The sequence below is a fragment of the Gekko japonicus genome, unplaced genomic scaffold (assembly GCF_001447785.1).
Source record: "Gekko japonicus isolate JY-2015 unplaced genomic scaffold, Gekko_japonicus_V1.1 scaffold1198, whole genome shotgun sequence".
Lineage (NCBI taxonomy): Eukaryota > Metazoa > Chordata > Lepidosauria > Squamata > Gekkonidae > Gekko > Gekko japonicus.
In genome coordinates, this window is record NW_015170924.1 from 554,066 (window position 1) to 579,921 (window position 25,856).

Genomic DNA, 25,856 nt, shown 5'->3' on the forward strand with positions numbered 1-25,856 from the left:
CCCTCCACAATAGAGGGCTTGGGATGTCTTTGCTGTGAGCCTTCTGTCTGTCTTCCCTCCCCTCTCTCTCCTCACCTCCCATCTGCCGCCCCAGACCCGGTAGGGTGTCCTTTTCTCTCAATGGCCTGCGCTTGCCAGCTCTGTGTCCTGATTGATGTCTGGTCTCTTTTGTGTGTGTGTGTGTGTGTGTGTCCCTGCGTTAAGCAAAAGGTGGTAGGGGGAAGAAGGGAGGGGGAAGGGGTTCTCGACCCCTCCCATGGGGAGCGTTTCAGCCGCTCTTCTTCTACGACAGCAGCGGCGCTGTAATCGGCAGTCCTCATCCTTTCCCTAACTTGTATCATCCTGCCCCTGTATAAATCGACGGTGCGTCCTCATTTGGAGCCCTGTGTACAGTTCTGGTCACCACACCTCAAAAAGGATATCGTATAGCATTGTGGAAAGTGCAGAAAAGGGCGACTAGAATGATAAATCGATGGTGCAACCTCATTTGGAGTACTGTGTACAGTTCTGGTCACCACATCTCAAAAAGGATATTGTATAGCCTTGGGGAAAGTGCAGAAAAGGGCGACTAGAATGATAAAAGGGTTGGAACACTCCCTATGGAGACACGTTAAAGCGCTCCGGGCTCTTTCGCTTGGAGAAACGACGGCTGAGGGGTGACGTGGTTTACAAGATGATTGCATGGGGCAGAGCAGGTAGAGAAAGAAGGACTTTTCTCCCTTTCTCGCAATACAAGAACTCGTGGGCAGTCCATGAAATTGCTGAGTGGTTGGGTTAGAACAGATAAAAGGAAGTCCTTCTTCACCCAAAGAGTGATCAGCACCTGGAATTCACTGCCACAGGAGGTGGTGGTGGCTACAAGCATGGACAGCTTCAAGAGGGAACTGGATAAACATACGAAGCAGAGGTTCCTCAGTGGCTATTGGCCACAAGGTATAGATAGGAACTCACAGGCTGGGGCAAGGGATGCTCTGTCTTCTTGGTGCTTGGGGGGGGGGCAACAGGGACCGGTGGACCTCCTGAGGGCACCTGGTATTTTTTTGGCCACTGTGTGATCCCCGGTGTTGGACTGGATGGGCCATTGGCCTGATCCAACATTGGCTTCCCTTATGTTCTTTTGTTGCCATACGTCAGCGGCAATTTGACGCCCCCCCCCAAAGTTTGACAGAGGATTCCTGTGACGTGGCCCCTTAGAGATAAGATTCAACCCAAGAAGCAGGCTAAATACTGTGGCCATTGAGGGATCCGCTTCTATTGCCCTGCATGGATCTCCCCTACGGCTCTCAGTCAGCCGGAGAGTGAACCAGCTCTGCCCGGGTGGTGCCAGTTTGGTGCAGTGGTGAAGTGCGTGGACTCTAAAGCATTGGCTTCCCTTATGTTCTTATGTTGCCATAAGTCAGCGGCAATTTGACGGCCCCCAAAAAAAGTTTGCCAGAGGATTCCTGTGACGTGGCCCCCTAGAGATAAGATTCAACCCAACAAGCAGGCTAAAAACTGTGGCCATCGAGGGATCCGCTTCTGTTGCCCTGCATGGATCTCCCCTACGGCTCTCAGTTGGCTGGAGAGAGAACCAGCTCTGCCCGGGTGGTGCCAGTTTGGTGCAGTGGAGAAGTGCGTGGACTCTAATCTGGGAGAACTGGGTTTGATTCCCCACTCCTCCTCCACTTGCAGCTGCTGGATGACCTGGTCTTCTCTCGCATGCCTCTTAGCATTCTCCTCCTCCTCCTCCTCCTTCTTCCTAGGACATCTCCTGCCTGAACAGGGACCCCGCCAAGGTGGTGGTGGTGGACTGCAAGAAAGAGGCCTTCCGCCTGCAGCCCTTCAACGGCATGGCCCTGCAGAAGTGGGACGGGAACTCAGACGACCGGATGCTCTTTGACCTCGCCGCCTTTCTGAAGAGTAAGGAGATGGGGGGCGGGAGGGGGGGCCAGCCCTCCAAGGCATGGTGGAACCCGGCTGTTTTACCGAGAAGGCCGTGCTGCCTCGATCGGCCCAGCTCTGTGTCTCCCGGGGGGGCTTTCTCTCTCTGTTTTTAAACGTAGCAAGTCTCTAGTCCTTATGGGTGTGGGTTTTTTTTTAAGCTTGATTGTTCGTCGCCAGGTGGGGTCTCAGAGGTCAAAGGGGAACGGAGAGACGCTTCCCTGAGCGGGGAGAACAGGGCTGGAGAGAACAGAAGCCAGCGTTCTCCGTAACGTCTTGTTCCTCCACAGTCAGATAAGCCAGAAACCTCTGACCTGGATGGCCCAGGCAGGCCCGATCTCCTCAGATCTCGGAAGCCAAGCGAGTATTTGGATGGGAGACCTCCAAGGAATACCAGGGCTTGGGAGGCAGGGGCAGGCCGTCAAGCCACCTCTCCGAACATCCTCCGTTGCCCCAGTAGGAGTTGCCGGAGGTCGCCATGACTTCCAGACACACACACACACAATGCAAAAAAAAAAAATTAATTAAGGAAAAAATTAAGCCCAAAAGCCCACAGTATTGTGGGTATTGGGTTTTTGTCCTTTTTTTTTTGTCTTTTTCTGTATTTTGTATATGTCCATGTGTGTGAGTGCGTGTTCACCTGGAAGTCAGGGCGACCTCTGGTGACCAGTGTTCCCTCTAAGCTGAGTCAGTGTGAGCTAGCTCACAGTGTTTTAGCCTCCGGCTCACACATTTTTGTCTCAGCTCAGGAAGGGAGGGCTCCAGAGCAATCTAGTTTATGCAGGAGCCAAATCGCTTGCTGCACAGCTTTAGTGCCAGTAGCTCACAAAGTAGAATTTTTGCTCACAAGACTCCACAGCTTAGAGGGAGCATTGCTCATGTGTATTTCTCCCAGCGAGCCTTCCTCCATGAAGCTCAGGGTGGCATGCTCTGGTTGGCCCAGTTTACCTTCAAAACAACCCTGCAAGGTAGGGCAGGCTGAGAGAGTGAGTGAGTGAGTGAGTGACTGATCTGTCGTCATCCATCCAGTTTCATTGTTGAGGGAGGATTTGAACCCGGATTCCAGTCAGAGACTCTAATCATGCCACATCAGTGTTCCCTCTAAGCTGAGTTAGTGTGAGCTAATTCACAGTTTTTAGCCTCCGACTCACACATTTTTGTCTCAGCTCAAGAAGGAGGGCTCCAGAGCAAACTAGTTTATGCAGGAGCCAAATCGCTCGCTGCACAGCTTTAGTGCCAGTAGCTCACAAAGTAGAATCTTTGCTCACAAGACTCCACAGCTTAGAGGGAGCGTTGCTGGTGACTGACCCCTACTGGTTGGCCTGGAGGATATTCAGAGAGGTGGCTGAATAAAGCCTGCCCCCCACCTCCCGACCAACGCTCCCTCTAAGCTGTGGAGTCTTGTGAGCAAAAATGCTACTTTTGTGAGTTACCGACATTAAAGTTGTGAGCGAGCGATTTGGCTCCTGCATCAATTAGTCTGCCCTGGAGCCACCTCCTTCCTGAGCGGAGACAAAAGTCTGTGTGCCGGAGGCTAAAAAACTGTGAGCTGGCTCACACGAACTCAGCTTAGAGGGAACACTGCTCCCGACTGCTGGTATTCCAAGGGGGTCTCCCATCCAAGGACTTGCCGGAGTCGACCCTGCCTAGCTTCCGAGATCTGACGGGATCGGGCTCATCTGGGCTACCCGGGTTTTTGGCATAACTCAGGCCGCAGAAACAGCTTGGATGCCCCCAGTCCTGCCACCGGGGTCGCCCTCTCTTGCCACGACAGCGTCCTGAAAATATAAACCCCACACACACACCTGTTACGCAAGGGTAGACCATCAAAAGGCAACACAGCTTTCACAAGTCAGCAGTAGACATCGGCTCTACTGGTAGCAGGAGCTCCTTTGCATATTAGGCCACACACCCCCTAGTGTAGCCAATCCTCCAAGAGCTTACAGAGCTCTTCTTACTGGGGCTGCTGTAAGCTCTTGGAGGATTGGCTACACTAGGGGGGTGTGGCCTAATATGCAAAGGAGCTCCTGCTACCAGCAGAGCCCTGCCGGACATCAGCAATAGCAATAGACTGAAGACACAATAGAATCGGTGGTCACCCTTCTGCTGTGATAGCTGTGTGTCTTTTGACGGTCTACACTTTGCGGGTTATATTCTTGCATACGGCGTACGCTCGGGGGGGGGGGTTCCCTGTTGTTTCGCATCTTGGAGATCGCCTGGGATTTACAACTGATCTCCGGCAGCGGGGATCAGTCCGTCTGGAGGGGAACGGCCGCTTTGGAGGGTGGCCCGGTACCCCACCGAAGCCCCTCCCTCTCCTCGGGCTCCACACACCCCTCCAAATCTCCAGGAGTTTCCCAAACCGGAGCTGGCACCCCCTAAACACCCTCCCTCCCCTGCTCTTCCACCAACAGCCATTGCCTTGAGCGGGGTGGAGGACGTCCGGTCGGTGCTGGAGAACTACTCCATGGAAGACGACCCACTGGAGGCATTCAAGCGCAGGCAGTCCCAGCTGGAGGAGGTAAGCGGGGGGGGGGGACCGGACACCCCCTTCCGGCCAGGACTCGGGGGGGGCGGCAGAGCGGGTTGGAGCAGACTCACAAGCATTGGCCACCACAAGGGGTCTCATAACATTGCTCCGAGAAGGAGAAGAAGAAGAGAATTGGATTCATACCCCATGGCCCTTCGCTACCCAAAGGAGTCTCAGAGCGGCTTACAGTCCCCTATCCCTTTCCCTCCTTTCCCCACAACAGACACCCTGTGAGGCAGGTGGGGCTGAGAGAGCTCTCTCTCGAGGACTGCTCCTGAGAGAACAGTTCCAAGCGAACTTGTGACTGACCCAAGGTCACCCCGGCAGCTGCACGTGGAGGAGGAGTGGGGAATCAAACCTGGTTCTCCCAGATCAGAGTCCCCACTCCTAACCACTACACCAAATTGGCTCAGAGCAGCTTACAATCTCCTTCCCCTCCCCACAACAGACACCCTGTGAACAATGCTCCCTCTAAGCTGTGGAGTCTTGTGAGCAAAAAGTCTACTTTGTGGGCCACTGGCATTAAAGTTGTGAGCCAGCGATTTGGCTACTGCATTGCTCTGGAGCCCTCCTTCCCGAGCTCAGACAAAAATGTGTGAGCTGGCTCACGCTAACTCAGCTTAGAGGGAACACTGCCTGTGAGGTAGGTGGGGCTGAGAGGGCTCTTTCCAGAACTACCCTTGAGAGAACAGCTCTGACAGAACTGTGGCTTGCCCAAGGTCACATCAGCAGGTGCAAGTGGAGGAGTGGCGAATCAAACCCGGTTCTCCCAGATTAGAGTCCGTGCACTTCACCACTACACCAAACTGGCTCAGAGCAGCTTACAATCTCCTTCCCCTCCCCACAACAGACACCCCGTGAGGGAGGTGGGGCTGAGAGAGCTCTTGACAGAAACGGCTCTTTTCCAAGGACAGCTCTTATCAGAACTAGGGCTTGCCCAAGGTCATCCAGCAGCTGTAAGTGGAGGAGTGGGGAATCGAACCCATTTCTCCCAGGTTAGAGTCCACGACACCACGACACCAAACTGGATGCCTTTTCTCAGCATGGAGGAGAGTCTCTGAGCGTGTGCAGAGTGGCCCCCCCGGGAGGGATGCGAGGGGGGCGGGACCGGGGCCAAGCGAGCCCCGTGGTTGAAGCCGGGCTCTCCGTGTGCCTCTCCCTCAGGAGGAGCAGCGGCGTCTCTCGGACCTCTCCCAGCACAAGAAGCAGCAGATGTTCCTGGGCTCCCTGGCCAGCCGGCTGTGGCCCCGCTCCAAGCAGCAGTGAGACGGCGGACGCCCTCCGGTCCAGCCTCATCCGCCAAAATGGACTCCTGGGCTGCCGCGGTCCCTTCCCCGGCGGGGATGTGGCCCTCTGGAGAAAGACGGACCAAGGTTTGAGGGGGGCGTCCCCCGAGCCAACCCTCCCGAGGCCTCGAGAACCGCGTCTGGGCCTGAGCCCTTTTCGGAACCCTCCGGAGGGAGAGCCCCGCGAGAGAGAGCGGAACCGAGGATAGCCGGTCAGACCCCCTTCCCCTCGGGAACCGGGGCGAGGAAATTGGGGGGGGTGGGTTTGCTCCCAGATGGGTCTTTTCACCGCCACGCTCCCTTCAGACGCCGGGCCAGGCTGCCATTCCGTCGGCGCGAACGGGAACGAATGTCGGATGTGTACTCTGAAATAAAGGATAACCTTTCTAGCGAGCCAGCCCCTGTTTCCGTGCCGTCGGGGGAGGGGAGGGGAGGAAGAGGAGGAGGAGGAGGGGGCTTCCCAGTGTGGAGCGAAGGACAGCAGAATTGGGGAGTCGGCGGAGGGGGGGCCTTTGCACTGTCTGAGGTGAAAAGCTGCCTTGGCAAAGGCGGGAGATTCCAGGGCCTCCGGGAGTGGAGCAGAGCTCCTCGCCCCCCCCCCCCCCCGCTTTTTGGGGCGGGGCCGGCCTTCCATCCTGTGTCCAGAGTCGGATGTCAACAGGAAAGTCGGCCAGCTGGGGGGGGGGGTGGAAGGGAAGGAGGAGAAGCCTTTGTCCAGGGGAGCGCCACACGGGGGTGGAGAGAGAGAGCAGACGAAGAGAACCTTTTCTCCCTCTCCCGAAATGCTAGAAGCCGACGGGCAGTAGATTCAGGACGGGGAAAAGGAAGTAACTTCTCTACCCAGAGAGCGATTTGAATGTAGAATTCGCTGCTAGAGGATGTAGGGATGGCCACAGGAATAGACAGCTTGAAAAGGGGGGTTAGACGGATTCACGGAGGAGAAGTCTATCAGGGGCTACTAGGCGTGGTGGCTGAGGGGAACCTCCTCGTTCAGAGGCAGTTGTGCCTGGAGGCAACATCAGGGGAAGGCCTCGGCCTCTTTGCCCTGTAGTTGGCCCTCCAGAGGAACTGGGTGGCCACTATGTGAGACAGGGTGCTGGATTAGAGGGACCACTGGTCTGATCTAGCAGGGCTCTTCCCCTCTGTGCTTTGTTGTTTATTTATATTTATTTTATATTTATTTTATTTCAGTATTTCTACCCCGCCCTACCCCGCGAGCGGGCTCAGGGCGGCTTACAGGGGCACTCCTCCACTTGCCCCTTGTTGGCCCTCCAGAGGAACTGGTTGACCCCTGTGTGAGAGAGGATGCTGGACTAGATGGACCCTCACTGGTCTGACCCAGCAGGGCTCTTCTGAGGTTCTTATCAGGGGAAGGTCTCGGCCTCTATGCCCGGTTGTTGGCCCTCCAGAGGGACTGGCTGGCCCCTGTGTGAGACAGGGTGCTAGACTAGATGGACCCTCACTGGTCTGACCCAGCAGGCCACTTCTGATGTTCTTATGAAGGCCTCGGCCTCTTTGCCCTGTTGTTGGCCCTCCAAAGGAACTGTTCAGCCGCTGTGGGAGGATGCTGGAATAGACCACACCTGTATCTATCCGGAGGGCAAACCGGACGGCGGCTGTGACGTCCTTTGCGTGCTGGACGTTCTGTTCCGCCCCAGCCTCTCCGCCTCCTGCTCCTCGGGAGCCCTCGGAAACTCCCTGAATTAACAGGCGCCAAGGGGCCCAGGCTCGCCTGATCTCGGAAGCTAAGCTTGGCTGCTTGGGTGGGAGACCACCGAGGAGGTCCAGGGTTGCCCTGCAGAGGCAGGCCATGGCAGACCACCTCTGAGCGTCTCTTTCCTGGACCTGGACAGCTCAGGCTAGCCCAAATTTGCCAGATCACAGCAGCAAAGCAGGGTTGGTTCGGGTTAGTATTCAGATGGGAGACCACTAAGGAAGTCCAGGGTTGCTATGCAGAGGCAGGCAATGGCAAACCACCTCTGTTTGTCTCTGGACCTGGCCTGGATGGCCCAGGCCGGCCCGATCTCATCAGATCTCAAAAGCTAAGGAAGGTCGGCCCTGGTTACTTCTTGGATGGGAGACCACCAAGGAAGTTGAGGGTGGCTGTGCAGAGGCAATGGGAAACCGCTTCTGTTCGCCTCTTGCCGAGACCTGGATGGCCCAGGCCGGCCCGATCTCATCAGATCTCAAAAGCTAAGGAAGGTCGGCCCTGGTTACTTCTTGGATGGGAGACCACCAAGGAAGTTGAGGGTGGCTGTGCAGAGGCAATGGGAAACCGCTTCTGTTCGCCTCTTGCCGAGACCTGGATGGCCCAGGCCAGCCCGATCTCATCAGTTCTCGGAAGCTAAGCAGGGTCGGCCCTGGTGAGTCCTTCGATGGGAGACCAACCAAGGAAGTCCAGGGTTGCTACGCAGAGGCAGGCAATGGGAAACCACCTTGGTTCGTCTGCCCTCACCTGGGTGGCCCAGGCTAGCCTGATGTCGTCAGATCTTCGAAGCTAAGCAGGGTCGGCCCCGGTGAGTCCTTGGATGGGAGACCTCCAAGGAAGCCCAGGATGGCTACGCAGAGGCAGGCAGCGGCAAACCCCCTCCGTTTGTCTCTGGACCTGACCTGGATGGCCCAGGCCAGCCCGATCTCATCAGTTCTCGGAAGCTAAGCAGGGTCAGCCTTGGATGGGAGACCTCCAAGGAAGTCCAAGGTTGCTACGCAGAGGCAGGCAACGGCAAGCCACCTCTGAACGCCTCTTGCCTTCGGAACCCTTCAGGGCTTTGACGACGCTTTTCCACCACCAACCCTGGTGACTCACGGGCACTGGTTTTCCTTACACCCACACCCCTTTCTCCCCCCCCCCCCTGTAGCCAGGACGCATTAACTGGCTGCTCATTCTTTCCTCCCCTACCTTATTCTTCTTAGAAAGAATGCAAAGGGGGGGGGAAGGACACTTCCCGACAGGAACTGAATCTACATCTTTCCCACACTTCCCCCCCCCCCCCCAACGTCCTCCTCTACTCTCCCTTCCCCAACGAAAATGCATTTCCAGGCTGTCTGAGCCAGACATTTTGTGGTGCTCGGACGTAGCGGAGAAGAGGAAAGGAATAAACGGGTGGGGGGTGGGGAAGAGAGCCGTGTTTGTGTTCTAAACAGGATGTGGGCCTTTAAGGATGTCGCAATCCCTCCTGGTTGCTCTCGAAGCGCCGGGTTCTGCGGCAGCGGCGGTTTCCCTTCTTTAAGGTAAAGGTTCCCCTTGCTCGAAAGCCAATCGAATCAGACTCTAAGGTTGCGGCGCTCATCTCCGTTTCAAAGCCGAAGAGCCGGCGCTGTCCGAAGACGTTTCCGTGGTCATGTGGCTGGCGTGACTAGACACCGAGGCGCACGGAACGCTGTCACCTTCCCACCGAAGCGGCACCTATTTATCTACTTGCAATTTCCGTTAGAACGGATAAAAGGAAGTCCTTCTTCACTCAAAGAGTGATTAACCCGTGGAATTCACTGCCACAGGAAGTGATGGTGGCTACAAGTATAGATGGCTTCAAAAGTGAATTAGATAAGCATATGGAGGAGAGGTCCATCAGTGGCTCTTAGCCACAAGGTATAGACAGGGACTCTGGGGCAAAGGATGCTCTGTCTTCTTGGTGCTTGGGGGGGTCAACAGTGGGAGGGGGGCTTCTAGTGTCCTGGCCCCACTGCTGGACCTCCTGATGGCACCTGGTATTTCTGGCCACTGTGTGACACAGAGTGTTTGACTGGAGGGGCCACTGGCCTGATCCAACATTGGCGTCCCTTATGTTCTTGCTTTCGAACTGCTAGGTTGGCAGGAGCTGGGGCCAGAGACGGGAGCTCCCTCCGTCACGCGGCACTCGAGTCTCAAACTGCTGAACTACCGACCTTCCAGCCTGCAGTTCAGCATCTTAGCCCCCCAAAAAATACAGCCCAAAACGTATTCTGAATCCCCAAAGGCAGAGGGGCAACTTCCAAGCTCTGCCCGGGTCTTGAGATGTACAACAAGGGGGGAAAGACTGGCGTCACAGGAGCCCCAAATATACAGATCCCACTAGTAGAAAACACCATCAAAGATTGCCGAAACAATATATATATATTAAGCAATTATAAAGTTGATGGTGTCACAACAACCAACATGAGTGCATACTGTAACTATAATAAGGCATAAGATGCGATATTTCCTCCTCGGAAGAGAAGATGTAAAGTTATGGCTATGTGGACTCCTCCTATCAAGTTATCAAGGTACACTGAGTGCATGGACTTTATGTCTTACCTTCCAAGGAGGAAATATCGCGTCTTATGCCTTCTTATAGTTACAGTATGCACTCATGTTGGTTGTTGTAACACCACCAACTTTATAATTGTTTAATGTATTGTTTTGGCCATCGTTGATGGTGTTTTCTACTAGTGGGATCTGTATAAGGTAAAGGTTTCCCTTGCTCGAAAGCCAGTCGAGTCTGACTCTAGGGTTGCGGTGCTCATCTCCGTTTCAAAGCCAAAGAGCCAGCGCTGTCCGAAGACGTTTCCGTGGTCACGTGGCCGGCATGACTAAAAACCAAGGCGCACGGAACGCTGTTCCCTTCCCACTGAAGCGGTACCTATTTATCTACTTGCAATTTCTTGCTTTCGAACTGCTAGGTTGGCAGGAGCTGGAACTAGAGACGGGAGCTCACTCCGCCATGCGGCAACCCGGGTCTCGAACTGCTGAACGACCGACCTTCCACAGCCTGCAGTTCAGCGTCTTAACCACTTGAGCCACCGCAGCTCCGGGATCTGTATATTTGGGTCTTAAGACGGGCTCTGGAGGTCAGCGCTAACGTCTGAGACGGCGCGGACGGCGCAAATACCACAGTAGCAGCAGCATGGTGAAAAGCATCCGGCAATTCCTGCGGGAGAAAGTCCTGTCCCTGTCCGTCCCCCGCCGCCACCGGCACTACCCAGCCCCTTCGGCACTTGTTGTTGTGTTAACCTGCAAAGGCATCGCTGGGACCGGACGTGATCTCAGCCATGCCAAATGATGTGCTTTCCGTCTACTTCTCGATGCGCCTTCGTGACCGTTTGCAAGTGGGTTTTGCCGTCTCTCACAGTGAAATCCAGTCGCAAAGGGCCGCAGGGTGTTGGGCACGTATGGGGTAAGATGCAGGTGTGGGGATCGGGTCAAGGGGTCCCAACTTCTCTGTTTGCAAACAGGAAGTAAGTGTTTGTGGCGGGCCGTGCAGATAGCCGCTGGCCCCAAGCCAGGGTGAGGGTGGGAGGCCAAGGTTCCCCTTGCTCGAAAGCCAATCGAATCAGACTCTAGGGTTGCGGTGCTCATCTCCGTTTCCAAGCCGAAGAGCCAGCGCTGTCCGAAGACTTTTCCATGGTCACGGGGCCAGTATGACTAGACGCCGAGGCGCGCGGAATGCTGAGACCTTCCCACCGGAGCGGTACCTATTTATCTCCTTGCAGTTTCTTGCTTTCGAACGGCTAGGTTGGCAGGAGAGGGTGGGAAGCTCTCCCGGAACAAAGGTTGCCAACTCCAAGTTTGGAAATTCCCAGGGATTTGGGGGTGGGGTTTGAGGAGGGACCTCAGAAAGGTATAGACCCATAATGTCCACCCTCCAAAGCAACCCTTTCCCCCAGGGGAGGGGACTGATGCCTGCCGTCGGGAGATCAGTTGTAATTCCAGAAGATCTCCACCCCGCCCCCACCTGGAGGTTGGCAACTCTGCCCAGAGCGTGCCCCGCAGGTTGCGCTCTTGCTCCGCGGTCAAAGGTTGCTTGGCCCATGGTGTTTTTTCTTTTTCCCACAATCCATCCAATCCTCCTTGCCTGTCTCCCAACCTTCCCCCCCCCACCTCCGAAATAAACTCCCGGTTGTTGCCAAGGTCTTGTCTCATTGCTTCCTGTTTGGTGTGTAATAATGGATCCGTTTCCTGGACCCTTTGACATGACCTCACCCTCGGCTTGCTGTTCTGTGTCCCGCCTGGCGGTTTTTGCTCCCTCTCTCCCCCCCCCCCCCCACCAGCGGGGTGCCGGCTGTTACGCCCCCCCCCCCCCCCCCCCCCAGTCTAGAGGACTGCGGCAGTTTCTGGTAACAGTTCCAGAACAGGCAACTCTCGCACCCGAAGCAAAAACCGGGAGGGCTTTGGGAACCCCAGGAGACGGCCACGTTTTCTCCCTAGCATGGATTTACCAAGTGGGCTCTAGTCTGCGAAAGCATCGGCTAGGACGGGGTTCCCCAACGTGGCGCCCACGGGCGCCGGGGCACCTGCCGACACCTTTCCTGGCGCCCGCCAAGTGCTTTCAGAGAGGGGTGGCGCCAAAGGAGGTCCCCGTGCAGTCGGCCACTGGGTATCTGATCGGCGGCACAGGTTAAAATAACCACAGGGTTGGTTTTATTCTCTCTCTTTCCCAGTGTATTTTTAAAAAATGACGTCTCTTGTCCCGGGCACCTGGGCTTGCTCTGTGTGTACGGTTGGTTCCACTTCCCCACTTCCCCGTCTCCCGTGGGGGCCATTTTGCGGGTGTGCCCACAACACTGTGTCCAAATTCCAAAGTTGCCCGCCCAGTGCTCCCTCTAAGCTGTGGGGTCTTGGGAGCAAAAATTCTACTTTGCGAGCCACTGGCATTCAAGTGGTGAGGGAGCGATTTGGCTGCTGCATCATGGAATCATAGAATGTTAAGAGTTGGAAGGGACCTTGCAGGTCATCTAGTCCAACCCCCTGCTGCACTCTGCAGGAGCATAGCCGAAAGATAGCCCTGCATACCTACAACATACCCAAAAGATGGTCGCCCAGGCTCTTCTTGAAAACGTCCAGCGAAGGAGCCTCCACCACTTCCCAAGGCAGACTGGTCCACAGCTTAACCACTCTTACACATTTAGGAAGTTTCTCCTGATATTTAGCCGGTATAGACTCCCTTGTGATTTTCACCCATTAGATCTAGTCTTGCAATCTGGAGCAAGAGAGAAGAGATCTGCACCATCTTCTCCATGACAGCCCTTCAGATACTTGAAGACTGCAATCGTGTCCCCTCTAAGCCTTCTCTTTCCCAGGCTAAACAGACCCAACTCTTTCAGCCTCTCCTCCTAAGACTTGGACTCCAACCCTCTCACCATCCCGGTTGCCCTCTTCTGGACACGCTCGAGCTTATCAACATCTTTCCTAAAATGGGGTGCCCAAAACCGGACACAGGACTCCAGGTGAGGCCCGACCATAGCAGAATAGAGCGGAACGACCACCTCCCGTGATCTGGACACAAGGCTTCTGTGAATGCATCCTAAGATTGCATTCGCTTTCTTCGCAGCCACATCGCACTGCAGGCTCATGTTTAGCTCGTGATCAACCAGAACACCCAGGTCCCTTTCACACGTGCTGCTGTCAAGCCAAGTCCCTCCCATTCTCTATCTGTGCCTTTGATTTTTTTGTACCTAAGTGCAGGACTTTGCACTTCTCTCTATTGAAATTGATTTCATTTGTCTCCGCCCACTGTTCCAGCCTATCTAGATCCTTTTGAATCCTGACTCCGTCTTCTTCAGAATTAGTTGGCTCTGGAGCCCTCCTCCCTGAGCAAAGGCAGAAACGTGTGAGCCGGGGGCTAAAAAAACGGTGAGCTAGCTCACACTGACTCAGCTGAGAGGGAACACTGTCTCAAAGAAAGTCGGGGACCCCTTAGCTAGAATAAGCAATGGTCGGGGATCCAGGTGCCCCGAGACTCCTGTCCTTTTTTGGGTGCAAAGGGCATGTGTATTATCCTGACCATATTCACAGCTCAAGTATCTACAAGAGAACCCGGCCGATCCCGAGAATTCCGGTTGGATTAAGTTGGAGGGCAGATCAGGCATAGCAAGCCACTTATCCAGAAAGGCAGCTCTTCTCCAGAAACGCACAGGTACCGGGGAATTACACAGTTTTTAAGACGGACGATGAGGAAACTGAAATTGTTTGAGATTTTCTGTTCCTTGGCTCCATCATCAAGAAGAAGAAGAGGAGATTGGCTTTATACCCCGCCCTTCGCTACCCCGAAGGAGTCTCAGAGCGGCTTACAAACTCCTTTCCCTTCCCCTCCCCACCACAGGCACCCTGTGAGCAATGGTCTCTCTAAGCTGTGGAGTCTTGTGAGCAAAAATCCTACTATGTGAGCTCCTGGCATGAAAGTTGTGAGCGAGCGATTTTGGCCGCCGCATCAATTAGTTTGCTCTGGGGCCATCCTTCCTGAGCGAAGACAAAAATGTGTGAGCTGGAGGCTAAAAAATAGTGAGCTAGCTCACACTAGCTCAGCTTAGAGGGAACACTGCCTGTGAGCGATGCCCCCTCTAAGCTGTGGAGTCTTGTGAGCAAAAATTCTATTTTGTGAGCGAGTGGCATTAAAGTTGTGAGCGGGCCATTCGACTGCTGCGTAAATGAGTTTGCTCTGGAGCCTTCCATCCTGAGCGAAGACAAAAGTGTGCGAGCTGGAGGCTAAAAAATTGTGAGCTAGCTCACACTAGCTCATCTTAGAGGGAACACTGCCCGTAAGGTAGGTGGGGCCGAGAGAGCTCTCTCTCGAGAACTGTCCTCGAGAGAACTTGTGACTGACCCAAGGTCACACCAGCAGCTGCGTGTGGAGGAGTGGGGAATCAGACCCGGGTCTCCCATATTAGAGTCCGCGCTCCTAACCTCTACACCAAACTGGCACCAAAAGGGAGACTGCGACCAAGAGCTCAGAAGGAGATTGAGACCAGGTAGGGCAGCCCTCGAGCCAAAAAAGACCCTTAAGTGTAAAGGAGGTGCCACTGCTGACCAAGGTCAAGATAATTCATGCCAGGGTATTCCCCATGTCTAGTTATGAAAGCTGGCAGGAAGATTCATTTGAAATGTGGTGTCGGAAGAGAGTTTTATGGATACCGTGGACTGCCAAAGAATCAAATCAGTGGGTTCTAGATCTCCCTTGAAGGTAAAACAATGAAACGGAGGCTATCGCCCTTTGGTCATGTTACGGTCACAGATCCAGAAGAGTCAGCCGTGTTAGTCTGTTGCTGCAAAATAGTAGAAAGCCCAGCAGCACCTTTAAGACAGACAAACTTTGTGGTAGCATCAGCTTTCGAGAAACACCGATCTCTTTGTCAGTATGCACAGATCATCGGTATGCGTCTGACGGAGAGAGCTGTGTTTTCTGGAAAGCTGATGCGACGATTAAGTTTGCTAGTCTTAAAGGTGCTGCTGGGCTTTTTACTCTTTGGTCATTGTCATGATTCCATGTTTCGGTGTGTGTGCTCCTTTAAGTGTTTAGTTTGAATGCAGTTCTGTAAGGGGAGTGATAGAGGGTGACAAGGGTGATTTGATTGGCTGCTGACTGAGAGGGTGGGAGGAGGGGTGTCTGAGGAATCCGTATGTGTGTGTGTTGGGAGAGAGACAAGTGTGGAAGAGTGTTGAAGAAAGTCTGTGTGCAAGTTTAGTCTGTGTGACTATAAGAGTTTTGTGAGAAAGTCTGTATGGCCAAAGAAACATGATGTGTCTATCCTGTGTGGCTGGACAAATGGTTTATTCTGTGTGAATAAGTCAAATAGTTTTGCCTGTGTGGCTATGAGAGAGAAAGAGATTAGCCTGTCAGAGTGGCGTTTGATGTTTAAGAGACTGTTTGTGGCACCAAGCTTTGCCAGTTATATTTACAAGTTTCTTTCGTCAGCAAGTGTTCAAAATAACCAGACACCTATTTTGTTCTTCATCAAATAAATCAGTTTTTGTTTAAACGTATCCCAGAATTCAGTACAGTCCTTCCTCAGGGCCACGTAGTCCTCTGAAGTGCCCAGACCCTGGGTCATACTACCAAAAGAGAGAGATTTGGAATGTTTAATTCGTGGTGGCAGCAGAAAACTGCCACGTTTCTATACATAGGTTATAAAGGTTTCCCTTGCTCGAAAGCCAGCCGAATCCGACTCTAGGGATGCGGTGCTCACCTCCACTTCCAAGCCGAAGAGCCAGCGCTGTCCGAAGACGTTTCCGTTTCCCCTATAAGCGAGGACACCACAGTCATGTTATGGGAAGACAAGAATCACTGAAGACCCGAGCAGGGCTGTTAACGGCAGGGCGTTTCGGAGAACATGAATTCATAGGGTCACCCTATGTCGGAAGCAACTTGATTCCACTTAACACTGAGAGACGTTCAGATCCTCCCTCTGCCATGGAAGCTTGCTGGGTGACCTTGGGCTGGCCTAACCTACCTCACAGGGCCGTCGTGAGGATAAAACGGAAGCGAGGGAAACGACGTGAGCCGCTTTTGAGTCCCAGCTGGGGAGACAGCTGGCATGCCCGTGAAGCAAATACATCACGGAAAGGCGAGCTAAAAAATGCTTTAAAGGTACAGAAGTCCAGAAAGCCACAGAGAGGGGGTTTTTGCATCGCTCGAAGGGCTGAGGCAAGCAGACGGTGTGGATTCTAAGGGACAGGGTATGGGGCTCATATCGCCCCACACGCACCCCAGTACCCCCTGGTTTAGATCTGGGCACCAAGCTGGTCTTCTGGCGCTCAACGCTGATTCATGCAGAGTTGTCTTTGGGCAGGAGCCCGCCGCTGCCGGCAGAGTCTGGAGATGTTCCCTTGAGGATGTCACTTGGTTCATGCGGGTTGAGGGTGTTAGGAGGAGCTCAGGACAGAGGAGGCCCATATGAGGACGCAGCTTCCCCCCCCCCTCGCACCCTGCAGTACGAAGCAGCCCCAGCACGCCCTCTGTTAATCGGAGCCTCTTGGATTACGTCTGCACCCGGCTGCATCTTTCTCGGTGCCGCTAAAAGACTCCGACCGTTTTGAGCCCGTCTGGATTTGAGTGCCCCCCCCCCGTCCTCGAGTGATTTGTATTTATTTTCATCAATAGCCCATCTGCCCCCCAAGCTCCCCCCAAAAAAGAAAAGATTGGATTTATACCCCGCCCATCACTCAGAGTCTCAGAGCGGCTTGCAATCGCCTTTCCCTTCCCCTCCCCACGACAGACACCCAGTGAGGTAGGTGGGGCTGAGAGAGCTCTTTCGAGGACTGCTTCTGAGAGAACAGCTGTGGGAGGACTTGTGACTGACCCAAAGTCACACCGGCTGCTGCATGTGGAGGAGGACTGGGGAATCAAACCCGGTTTGCCCAGTTTAGAGTCCGCGCTCCTCACCACGACGCCGAACTGGCTCTCCTCCAGGAATTTCCCCGCCTGGAACTGGAACTCCACGGCTCAAGCAGAGCTCCTCTCAGCCCGGCCGAGCCGACTTGGGGAAACCCACGTGCCAGGCCAGGGTGGGATATCAGTGCCGGAAAGAGAAATAAGAGGGCAGAGGCAACCCTGCTGCCGGGGCCCTGGAGAGCAGGAAGTTCAGGGGACAGCCGTGTCTGGAGCTGGCAGTCAGGCTGGAAAAGGTGGAAGCAGCTTTTATTTGCTCTGAAAACACACTTTTCTTTCTCTGCTTCTCTAATGGGTTCTAACTCCCCTCCCCTCCCTCCCCCAGCTGTAAGCCTCTGGCGGTAGACGAGCCGGAGACCGAAAACTTGGCATTTCCTTCCATTCATGTTTAGCTCCAGGCTCCGGGCCCGTCTGTCATGTGAACCCTCTCGCCCACTCCGACCAAACTGCCGCCTGCCCCCCTTTCCTTAGGGTTCCATGGAGCACAGGTTGTGTTTCCATAACCCATAACCCTAACCTGAGCAAGCAGGGAAGGGGCCGTGGCTCAGTTGGTAGAACCTCTTGCGTGGCATGCAGAAGGTCCCAGGTTCAATCCCCGGCATCTCCAGCTCAAAAGGATCGGGTAGCAGGCAGTGTTCCCTCTAAGCTGAGTTAGTTTGAGCTCACTCATTTTTGTCTCCGCTCAGGAAGGGAGGGCTCCAGAGCAAACTCACTGATGCAGCGGCCAAATCGCTCGCTCACAACTTGAATGCCAGGTGCTCACCAAGTAGGATTTTTGCTCACCAGACTCCACAGCTTAGAGGGAGCGTTGGTAGCAGGTGACAGGAAAGGCCTCCGCCTGGGACCCTGGAGAGCGGCTTCCAACCTGAGTAGGCAAGACTGACTTGGATGAACCAATGGTCTGATTCGCTATAAGGTAGCTTTATCTGTGGCATGCAGAAGGTCCCAGGTTCGATCTCCAGCAGGAGGTGATGGGAAAGACCTCCGCCTGAGACCCTGGAGAGCTGACGGCACGCCCCCCCACACACACATGCCAATCCACAGGGAATGTTGCACCTGTCCGTCCGTCGTGGCCGGCTAGTGGCCATTGTGACCTGTCCTTTATAAACTTGTCCACTCTCTCTTTAAAGCCTCCCAGGTTGGTGGCCATCACCCCAGCCACCTTGTGGCAGGGAGTTCCACAACTGCAGGCTGTGTGAAGAACTTCCTCGTCTCGATCCCGAATCTCCCGGCCTTCAGCTTCACCGGAGGAAGAGATTGGATTGATACCCCATGGCCCTTCACTACCCGAAGGAGTTTCAGAGCGGCTCACAATGTCCTTTCCCTTCCCCTCCCCACAACAGACACCCTGTGAGCAGTGTTCCCTCTAAGCTGAGTTAGTGTGAGCCAGCTCACAGGTTTTTAGCCTCCAGCTCACACATTTTTGTCTCGGCTCGGGAAGGAGGGCTCCAGAGCAAACCAATTTATTCAGCAGCCAAATCGCTCGCTCACAACTTTAATGTCAGTCACTCACAAAGCAGGATTTTTGCTCATAAGATTCCATAGCTTAGAGGGAACATTGCCTGTGACTAGTGTTCCCTCTAAGTTGAGTAAGTGTGAGCTAGCTCGCAGTTTCTTAGCCTCCGGCTCACACATTTTTGTCTTAGCTCAGGAAGGACGGCTCCAGAGCAAACCGATTTACGCAGCAGCCAAATTGCTCGCTCACAACTTTAACGCCAGTAGCTCACAAAGTAGAATTTCTGCTCACAAGACTCCACAGCTTAGAGGGAGCATTGCCTGTGAGGGAGGCGGGGCTGAGGGAGCTCTTGACAGAAACGGCTCTTTTTTCAAGAACAGCTCTTGTCAGAACTACGGCTTGCCCAGGGTCATTCAGCAGCTGCAAGTGGAGGAGTGGGGAATCAAACTCGGTTCTCCCAGATTAGAGTCCGCGCACTTCACCACTACACCAGACTGGTCACTGAATGACCCCAGGTTCTAGGACCATGACAGAGGGAGGAACATGCCCGCTTGGAAGCAGCGGCGCCCTTTGCCTTGGGCCTCCAGTGCTGTGCGTGCTCAGGAAGGCGCTCTGCACGTGCTCAGGTGCTACCCGGGCAGGTACACACACTGGGATGTTTTCACAGTTGCATCTTCTCCCCCCTGCTGCTTGCTAATGTCAAAGAAAACAGAAGGGGGGAGAGAGAGAGAGTTGTAAATTTCTGGGGAACACCCAGCGCTGACAGCTCAGCCCCCCGGGGGACCTGTTTTCGAAAGCTGCTGCCACAGGGAAGAATAAATCATCACTTCAGCTGCTCTATCGGCATAGGGGAAAGTGATGGGGGGGTGCTTCCAGAAAACACCCGCCAGGCAGGGTGCTCCAATCCATTCCTCCATCAGTGTCCTTCCCCTCCCTCATTCTTCTCAGCATTGAAATCTGGTGGCCCCTCTCCCCTCCTCCATTTCCCTCTCTTAAGACCGGAGAGGGAAATGCCCCCTGCCAGCACTCAGACAAGCCACTGCCGACTTTGGTTATCGAGCAAAATACAGGTGGGGATCACAGGCGATACAGAGAACCAGGAAGCAAGCCAACTAACCATACAGCGCATACGTTACGATAAAACAATGTCATCCAACACCTAATGAATTGATAATAGGGATTTGATAGAATTTAATAAACATATTAGAAGCTGCAGTGGCTCAAGCGGTTAAGACGCTGAACTGCAGGCTGTGGAAGGTCGGTCGTTCAGCAGTTCGAGACCCAAGTGTGCCACATGACGGAGTGAGCTCCCGTCTCTAGTTCCAGCTCCTGCCAACCTGGCAGTTCGAAAGCAAGAAATTGCAAGTAGAGAAATAGGTACCACTTCGGTGGGAAGGGAACAGCGTTCCGTGCGCCTCGGTGTTGAGTCGTGCCGGCCACATGACCACGGAAACGTCTTCGGACAGCGCTGGCTCTTCGGCTTGGAAACGGAGATGAGCACCGCAACCCTAGAGTCGGACTCGATTGGCTTTCGAGCAAGGGAACCTTTACCTTTAATAAACATATGAGGTAGAAGACATCAGACCCGTATTACACAATTTAGAGTCCAGCAGCGCCTTTAAGACCCACAAAGGTTTATTTGAGGTAGGAGCTTTCGGGTGTACGTGCATACGTGTGTGCATGTGCATTTGTACGCACGTGTTTGTGCGTGTGCGCATTTATGTGCGAGGGGGTGCATGTACATCCGTTTGTGTGTGTTTGACTGTGGGCGTGCATTTGTATGTGCATGTGTACGTGTGTGTGGGTGTGCCCGTGCGGGTGTGTTAGTGCATTTGTCTGTGCGCGCGCGCGCTCATGGGCGCGGAAGTGGGTGTTTGCATTCGTATGCGCGCACGTGTGCATGTGTACACATGTGTGCATGCGTGTGGTGTGCTTTCATGTGTGTGCCTGTATGTGTGCGCGCGTGCATGTGTGTGTGAGTTCATGTGTGGACGTTCGTGATCAGAACGGTACACAGGATTCCAAATGAGGCCGCACCAGACATCTACCCAGGGGCAATGCTGACTCAGTGGACAGACGGCTGGACGCAGTACAAAGGCAGCTTCATGTGTGTTCGCCGGCCCTTTCTGAGGACTCCCAAGTATCTCCTGTTCGGGTCTGGCTGGCGAGGGTGTCACCGCTGCGTGCTGAAGGAGGGTTTCTTTTGTGCCACATTCCTTTCTGGTGCCTCCTGTGCGTGTGCCAGTGGGGGGATGGGGAAGTCCATGGGCCAGTATTGACATGGCAACAGCTGGTTGGCACAGGCGCTCACCGCCCTGGTTTCCTGCCAGATGGGCATTCTCTGAGCTTTCTCTCCAGAGCCGCCCCCCTCCCCTCCGCCAGTCTCTCTTTCAGGCATTAATTGCCTCTCTCTTGCCTCCCGGGTGGCACTGCCAATATTGTGACACATTTGAGCTGGTCTATAATGTTTTGTTTGCAGCGAACCCGGCGGAGGGAGATGGAGGATGCTTTAGGGTGAAAGGGGCTGTGGTGGCAGCTATCCATGCCTGGCTGTTAGGTTTAGGGGGGGGGGGGAATTATCGATTTGCAGAAGCAGGAGATTGGATTTGTGCCCTGCCCTTCACTCGGAGTCTTAAGGGGGGTTTACCATCTTCTTTCCCTTCCCCTCCCCTCCCCACAACAGACATCCTAGGAGGTCGGTGGGGCTGAGTGAGAGAACTGCTCTGGGAGAACTTGTGACTGACCCGAGGTCACCCATCTGGCTGCATGCAGAGGAGGAGTGGGGAATCAAACCCGGTTCTCCCAGATGGGAGGCCGCGCTCCTAAGCGCTACACCAAACTCCCCGTGATTCGCCACGTTTCTGAGGGAGGCAACATGCCTGAAAGACCACAAAAAAACGGCGAAGGCCGGAGGCTTCCTTGTGCTGAATGCTGTACCCCAACCCTCTAAGCTGAGTTAGTGTGAGCTCACTCACAGTTTTTTAGCCTCCAGCTCACCCATTTTTGTCTTCGCTCAGGAAGGAGGGCTCCAGAGCAGTGTTCCCTCTAAGCTGAGTGAGTGTGAGCCAGCTCACAGTGTTTTCAGCCCCCGGCTTACACGTTTTTGTCTTCGCTCAGGAAGGAGGGCTCCAGGCAGCGTTCCCTCTAAGCTGAGTCAGTGTGAGCTAGCTCGCAGTGTTTTCAGCCCCCGGCTCACCCATTTTTGTCTTCGCTCAGGAAGGAGGGCTCCAGGGCAGTGTTCCCTCTAAGCTGAGTGAGTGTGAGCTCGCTCACAGTTTTTTTTAGCCTCCGGCTCACCCATTTTTGTCTTAGCTCAGGAAGGAGGGCTCCAGGGCAAACTGATTTATGCAGCAGCCAAATCGCTCGCTCACCACTTTAATGTAGGGCTGCCAGGTCTGGGTTGGAACATACCTGGAGACTTTGGGGGTGGGGCCAGGAGAGGGCAGGGTTTGGGGAGGGGAGGGGCCTCAGCATGGCGCAGGAAGTAGAACCTTTGCTCACGAGATCCCAGAGCTTAGAGGGAACATTGAGTCCCCCAGCCCCAAATTCGCCCTGGCACGCACAGAGACACACCGGGCAGCCTCCTGATCTCACCAACCTCTTCTCTCCTGCGCCTAACCAGTTCTCCAAGGTCCAGAGTTTTCATTCTCTCTGCCCCCCCCCGGCGCCCCCACCCAGCCTCCCTGGGCCTTAATGCTTTTCCCAGCGTCCCCCTTTTCCCTCGCCTCCACCCACCCACCCAATCCACACATTTGCCAAAGAAAGGTGTGGAAGGCAGCGGGAGAACTGATGGGGAGGGGGGGTCTCTCTCTCTCCCTCTCTCTCACATTCCTGCCATGTGCTGGCAGGGTGTGAAAAGCGGCTCCTCCATGCCAGCAGGGGGGACCAGTTGAATGGGAGACACACTTTTTCGCACCTGGACACATGGCAGGCAGGGCCCCATCCTGATCCCAGGGACCCAACAACGGCCAGCCCTTGCAACGCCCAGACTCCAGGGAAGCCTTTTTTTTAAAAAAAACACGATTTTATTAGAAGATAAGTCAAATATACATAAACAAGATTACTGTTTAAACAATAATACAGACTGTAAGTGCAAATTCATTTAACACAATGCCATCTATAAACTTATCAGTAGGAACAGCTTATTACCGTGACCTTGTCCCTTTCTTGTTATTTCCCACTTGTTCCACTAGAGTAGTAACGTATAATATATATTTTAGAAGGACCTTAAAAGTATTTTATGAGAGTGCTCGAACCATAAAAAATTCTCATAGATGTATCCAATCTGCATAGCTAGTATTTGCTGGTAAAACATCGTTTTCTGTAAAGTATGTTATAAGAGGACACCATTTTCGAATGAATCTGGAATGGGACCGCGCATACCCTTGTGTGTGGGACTCATATTTATCTGCTACTTTATCCATCACAAAGTGGTCCCAACATTTATTTCTCCATTGATCAATAGAAGGAGGATCAGGATTTTTCCATGAGGCAGCAATAGAAAGCCGTGCCGTGGCTATTAATCTGGCGGCTAATTCAGTAATTTTTCCTTCCGTTTCATCAATGGTATAACTTGAGTTAAGAAGCAAGGGGGCCTTGTAGGCGGAGGTGGAAAGCAGCCCAAGGCGTGGGGGCAAAACCGAGAGGGGTGTGCCAGGCCAGACATTCCACCCGGAGCTCTTTGCAGGGAGGGCGGCAGACAACTTCTATGAGGTCGATCGCGTCTACCCCCTTGCCCCAGCACAGAAGAGCCTTCCATTCACCTTGGGAACGGAGAACCAGTGAGTGGGGGGGGGGGCGGCTAACGCCTCCTGTGAAAGTTTCGGAAGGAAGGATCCCAAACAATGTCCCCTCTAAGCTTTGGAGTCTTGTGAGCAAAAATTCTACTTTGTGAGCTGCCGGCCTTAAAGTTGTGAGCGAGCGATTTCGCTACTGCGTAAATTAATTGGCTCTGGAGTCCCGTCCTTCCTGAGCTGAGACAAAAAATGTGTGAGCTGGAGGCTAAAAAACTGTGAGCTAGCTCGCACTGACTCAGCTTAGAGGGACCACTGATCCCAAACAGACCCTTTCATCGCGAAGACTTGCTAGATCGGTTTCCCTTTTCCTTCACCGAGTGCCACTTTGAGAAGAGAACAGCCCTGCGGGGTCAGACCAGGGAGGGTCCATCCAGTCCAGCCTCCCGTCTCACACAGGGGCCAGCCAGTTCCTCCGCAGGGCCAGCAACAGGGCAGAGAGGCCGAGGCCTTCCCCTGATAAGGACATCAGAAGAGCCCTGCTGGATCAGACCAGGGAGGGTCCATCTAGTCCAGCATCCCATCTCACACAGGGGCCAACCAGTTCCTCTGGAGGGCCAACAACAGGGCAGTGAGGCCGAGGCCTTCCCCGATGTCGCCTCCAGGCTCTGGGGTTCAGAGGTTTAGTGCCTCTGAACATGGAGGTTCCCTGTAGTCACCGTGGCCAGCATCCACTGATAGACCTCTCCTCCATGAATCTGTCAAATCCCCTTCCTAAGCTGTCTGTGCCTGCGGCCATCTCTACATCTTCCGGCTTACTGCCTCTGGACGGGGAGGTCCCCCTGTGCTAGCAGATCAAGGCAGTAAACAGACGTATCGCCTCTGAATGTAGAGGCTTCCCCGTGGTGGCTGATCAGGGCGGTAGACAGATTGACTGCTTCTGAACATGGAGGTTCCCTTGTGCTGGCCAGTCTTTCCCAAGAACATCTTCATCCCACTGCCTGCCCGACCGTCACGCATCCGGGTTCTCCCTTGGCATCCTCCAGACACCACGTTGTGTTCACATGTGCGGAGGATTCAAAGGGTGGGTTTTATCCACCTTTTCTGTGCGCACCGATAAACAGAGTTCCCACAAAGAGAAGACGGGATTGGATTTATACCCCGCCCTTCACTCGGAGTCTCAGAGCAGCTTACATTCTCCTTTCCCTCCCCCTCCCGGCAACAGACACCCTGTGAGGGAGGTGGGGCTAAGAGAGCGCTCCCAAGGACTGTCCTTGAGAGAACAGCTCTGAGAGAACTTTGGCTTGGCCAAGGTCATCCAGCAGCTGCGAGTTGGAGGAGTGGGGAATCCAACCCGGCTCTCCCAGATTAGAGTCCGCGCACTTCACCAAGACACCAGACATGGAAGTTCTTCTGAAGAACAGACAACAGTTTGCAGAAGGACTCTGAGGAGTGCACACTGCCAAAATCTGCACGTCTCTCTCCCTCGGTTTGTTGCGGCAGCGGAAATGAAGCAGTTTGATGCTTTTCTCGGTAGGTGAATAATTTGGGGGGGGGGGGTTTGAAGCTGTTTTTGCATGTGGGGCAGGCATTGCGGGACAGGTTCTGCATGGAAGGAGGAGAATTAGGAGAAAGAAGAGATTGGACTCATACCCCCACCCTTCACTACTCGAAGGGGTCTCAGAGCGGCTGACAAACTCCTTTCCCTTCCCCTCCCTACCACAGACACCCCGTGAGGGAGGTGGGGCTGAGCAAGCTCTTTTCAGAACTGCCCTTGAGAGAACAGCTCCGAGAGAACTTGTGACTGACCCGAGGTCACCCAGCTAGCTGCATGCGGAGGAGGAGTGGGGGATCAAACCCGGTTCTCCCGAATTAGAGTCCACTACACCAAACTGGCTCCCTCGAGAGAACCATTTGGCACAGCTGGGGGGAGGGGGGGCTGTCCCCGAGCCTGTATCCGGGTTCCACGGCACCCTTCGTCACAGACTTCTGAGACCCAGTGATGCCAACCTGCAAGTGGTGGCTGGAGATCTGGAATGACGACTGGGCTCCAGACCACAGAGATCAGCTCTCCTGGAGAAAACAGATGCTTTGGGGGAGGGTGGACTCTACGGTATTAGGTCCTACGGAGGTCCCTCCCCAGGCCCCGCCCCCAAATATCCAGGCATCTCCCAGCCCAGAGGTGGGAGGTAGACCTGATTTTGATCCAATGAAGCCCAAAGGGAGAGAAAAGGAAGCGGATGAAGCAGTAGGCTGCCTGTACTGGAAGCAGTGTTCCCTCTAAGCTGAGCTAGTGTGAGCTAACTCACAGTCTTTTAGCCTCCGGCTCACACACTTTTGTCTCACCTCAGGAAGGGACGGCTCCGGAGCAAACTGATTCATGCGGCAGCCAAACCGCCCGCTCACAGCTTCAATGCCGGCGGCTCACAAAGTTGGATTTTTGCTCCCAAGACTCCGCAGCTTAGAGGGAGCGCTGGCTGGAAAGTGTACAGAAATCCACACATTTTTTTGTAAGAAAGCCCCTTGTTACGTATTGAGCCTGAACTGTACTTGCAAAAGGACTGAGCTTGGGGATGTATAACAACAGCTTGCTAGGATTCTAGAATGGACCACTAGTGTGACAGGGATCCTAGAGTTACCCAGCTGGGAAACAACAGAGTGTAAATAGCCTATCGTTGGGAGTGGGGTGTGTTTTGGGTGTAACCTTTTCCAGGCACCAATACATGGCTTCGGCCAGGGGTTTCTCGGTCTTCTTTCTCCTGCTTAATCACTAATAAACTACGAGCTGATCACTTGAAGCCGTCTGAACCC

At 54.2% G+C, this 25,856-nt stretch overlaps 1 protein-coding gene across 1 annotated transcript in view; it reads left to right on the plus strand.

Annotated features, from left to right (window-relative positions):
- TIMM50 (translocase of inner mitochondrial membrane 50 homolog (S. cerevisiae)) overlaps positions 1–6,124 on the plus strand; it is a 58,198-nt gene extending 52,074 nt beyond the window's left edge. Inside the window, exons 8-10 of the mRNA XM_015418786.1 lie at positions 1,743–1,899; positions 4,335–4,441; positions 5,615–6,124. Coding sequence (XP_015274272.1) covers positions 1,743–1,899; positions 4,335–4,441; positions 5,615–5,716 — 366 coding nt within the window. The 3' untranslated portion in view covers positions 5,717–6,124. The remainder of the gene's footprint in view (positions 1–1,742; positions 1,900–4,334; positions 4,442–5,614) is intronic.
- Positions 6,125–25,856: the final 19,732 nt, after the last annotated feature.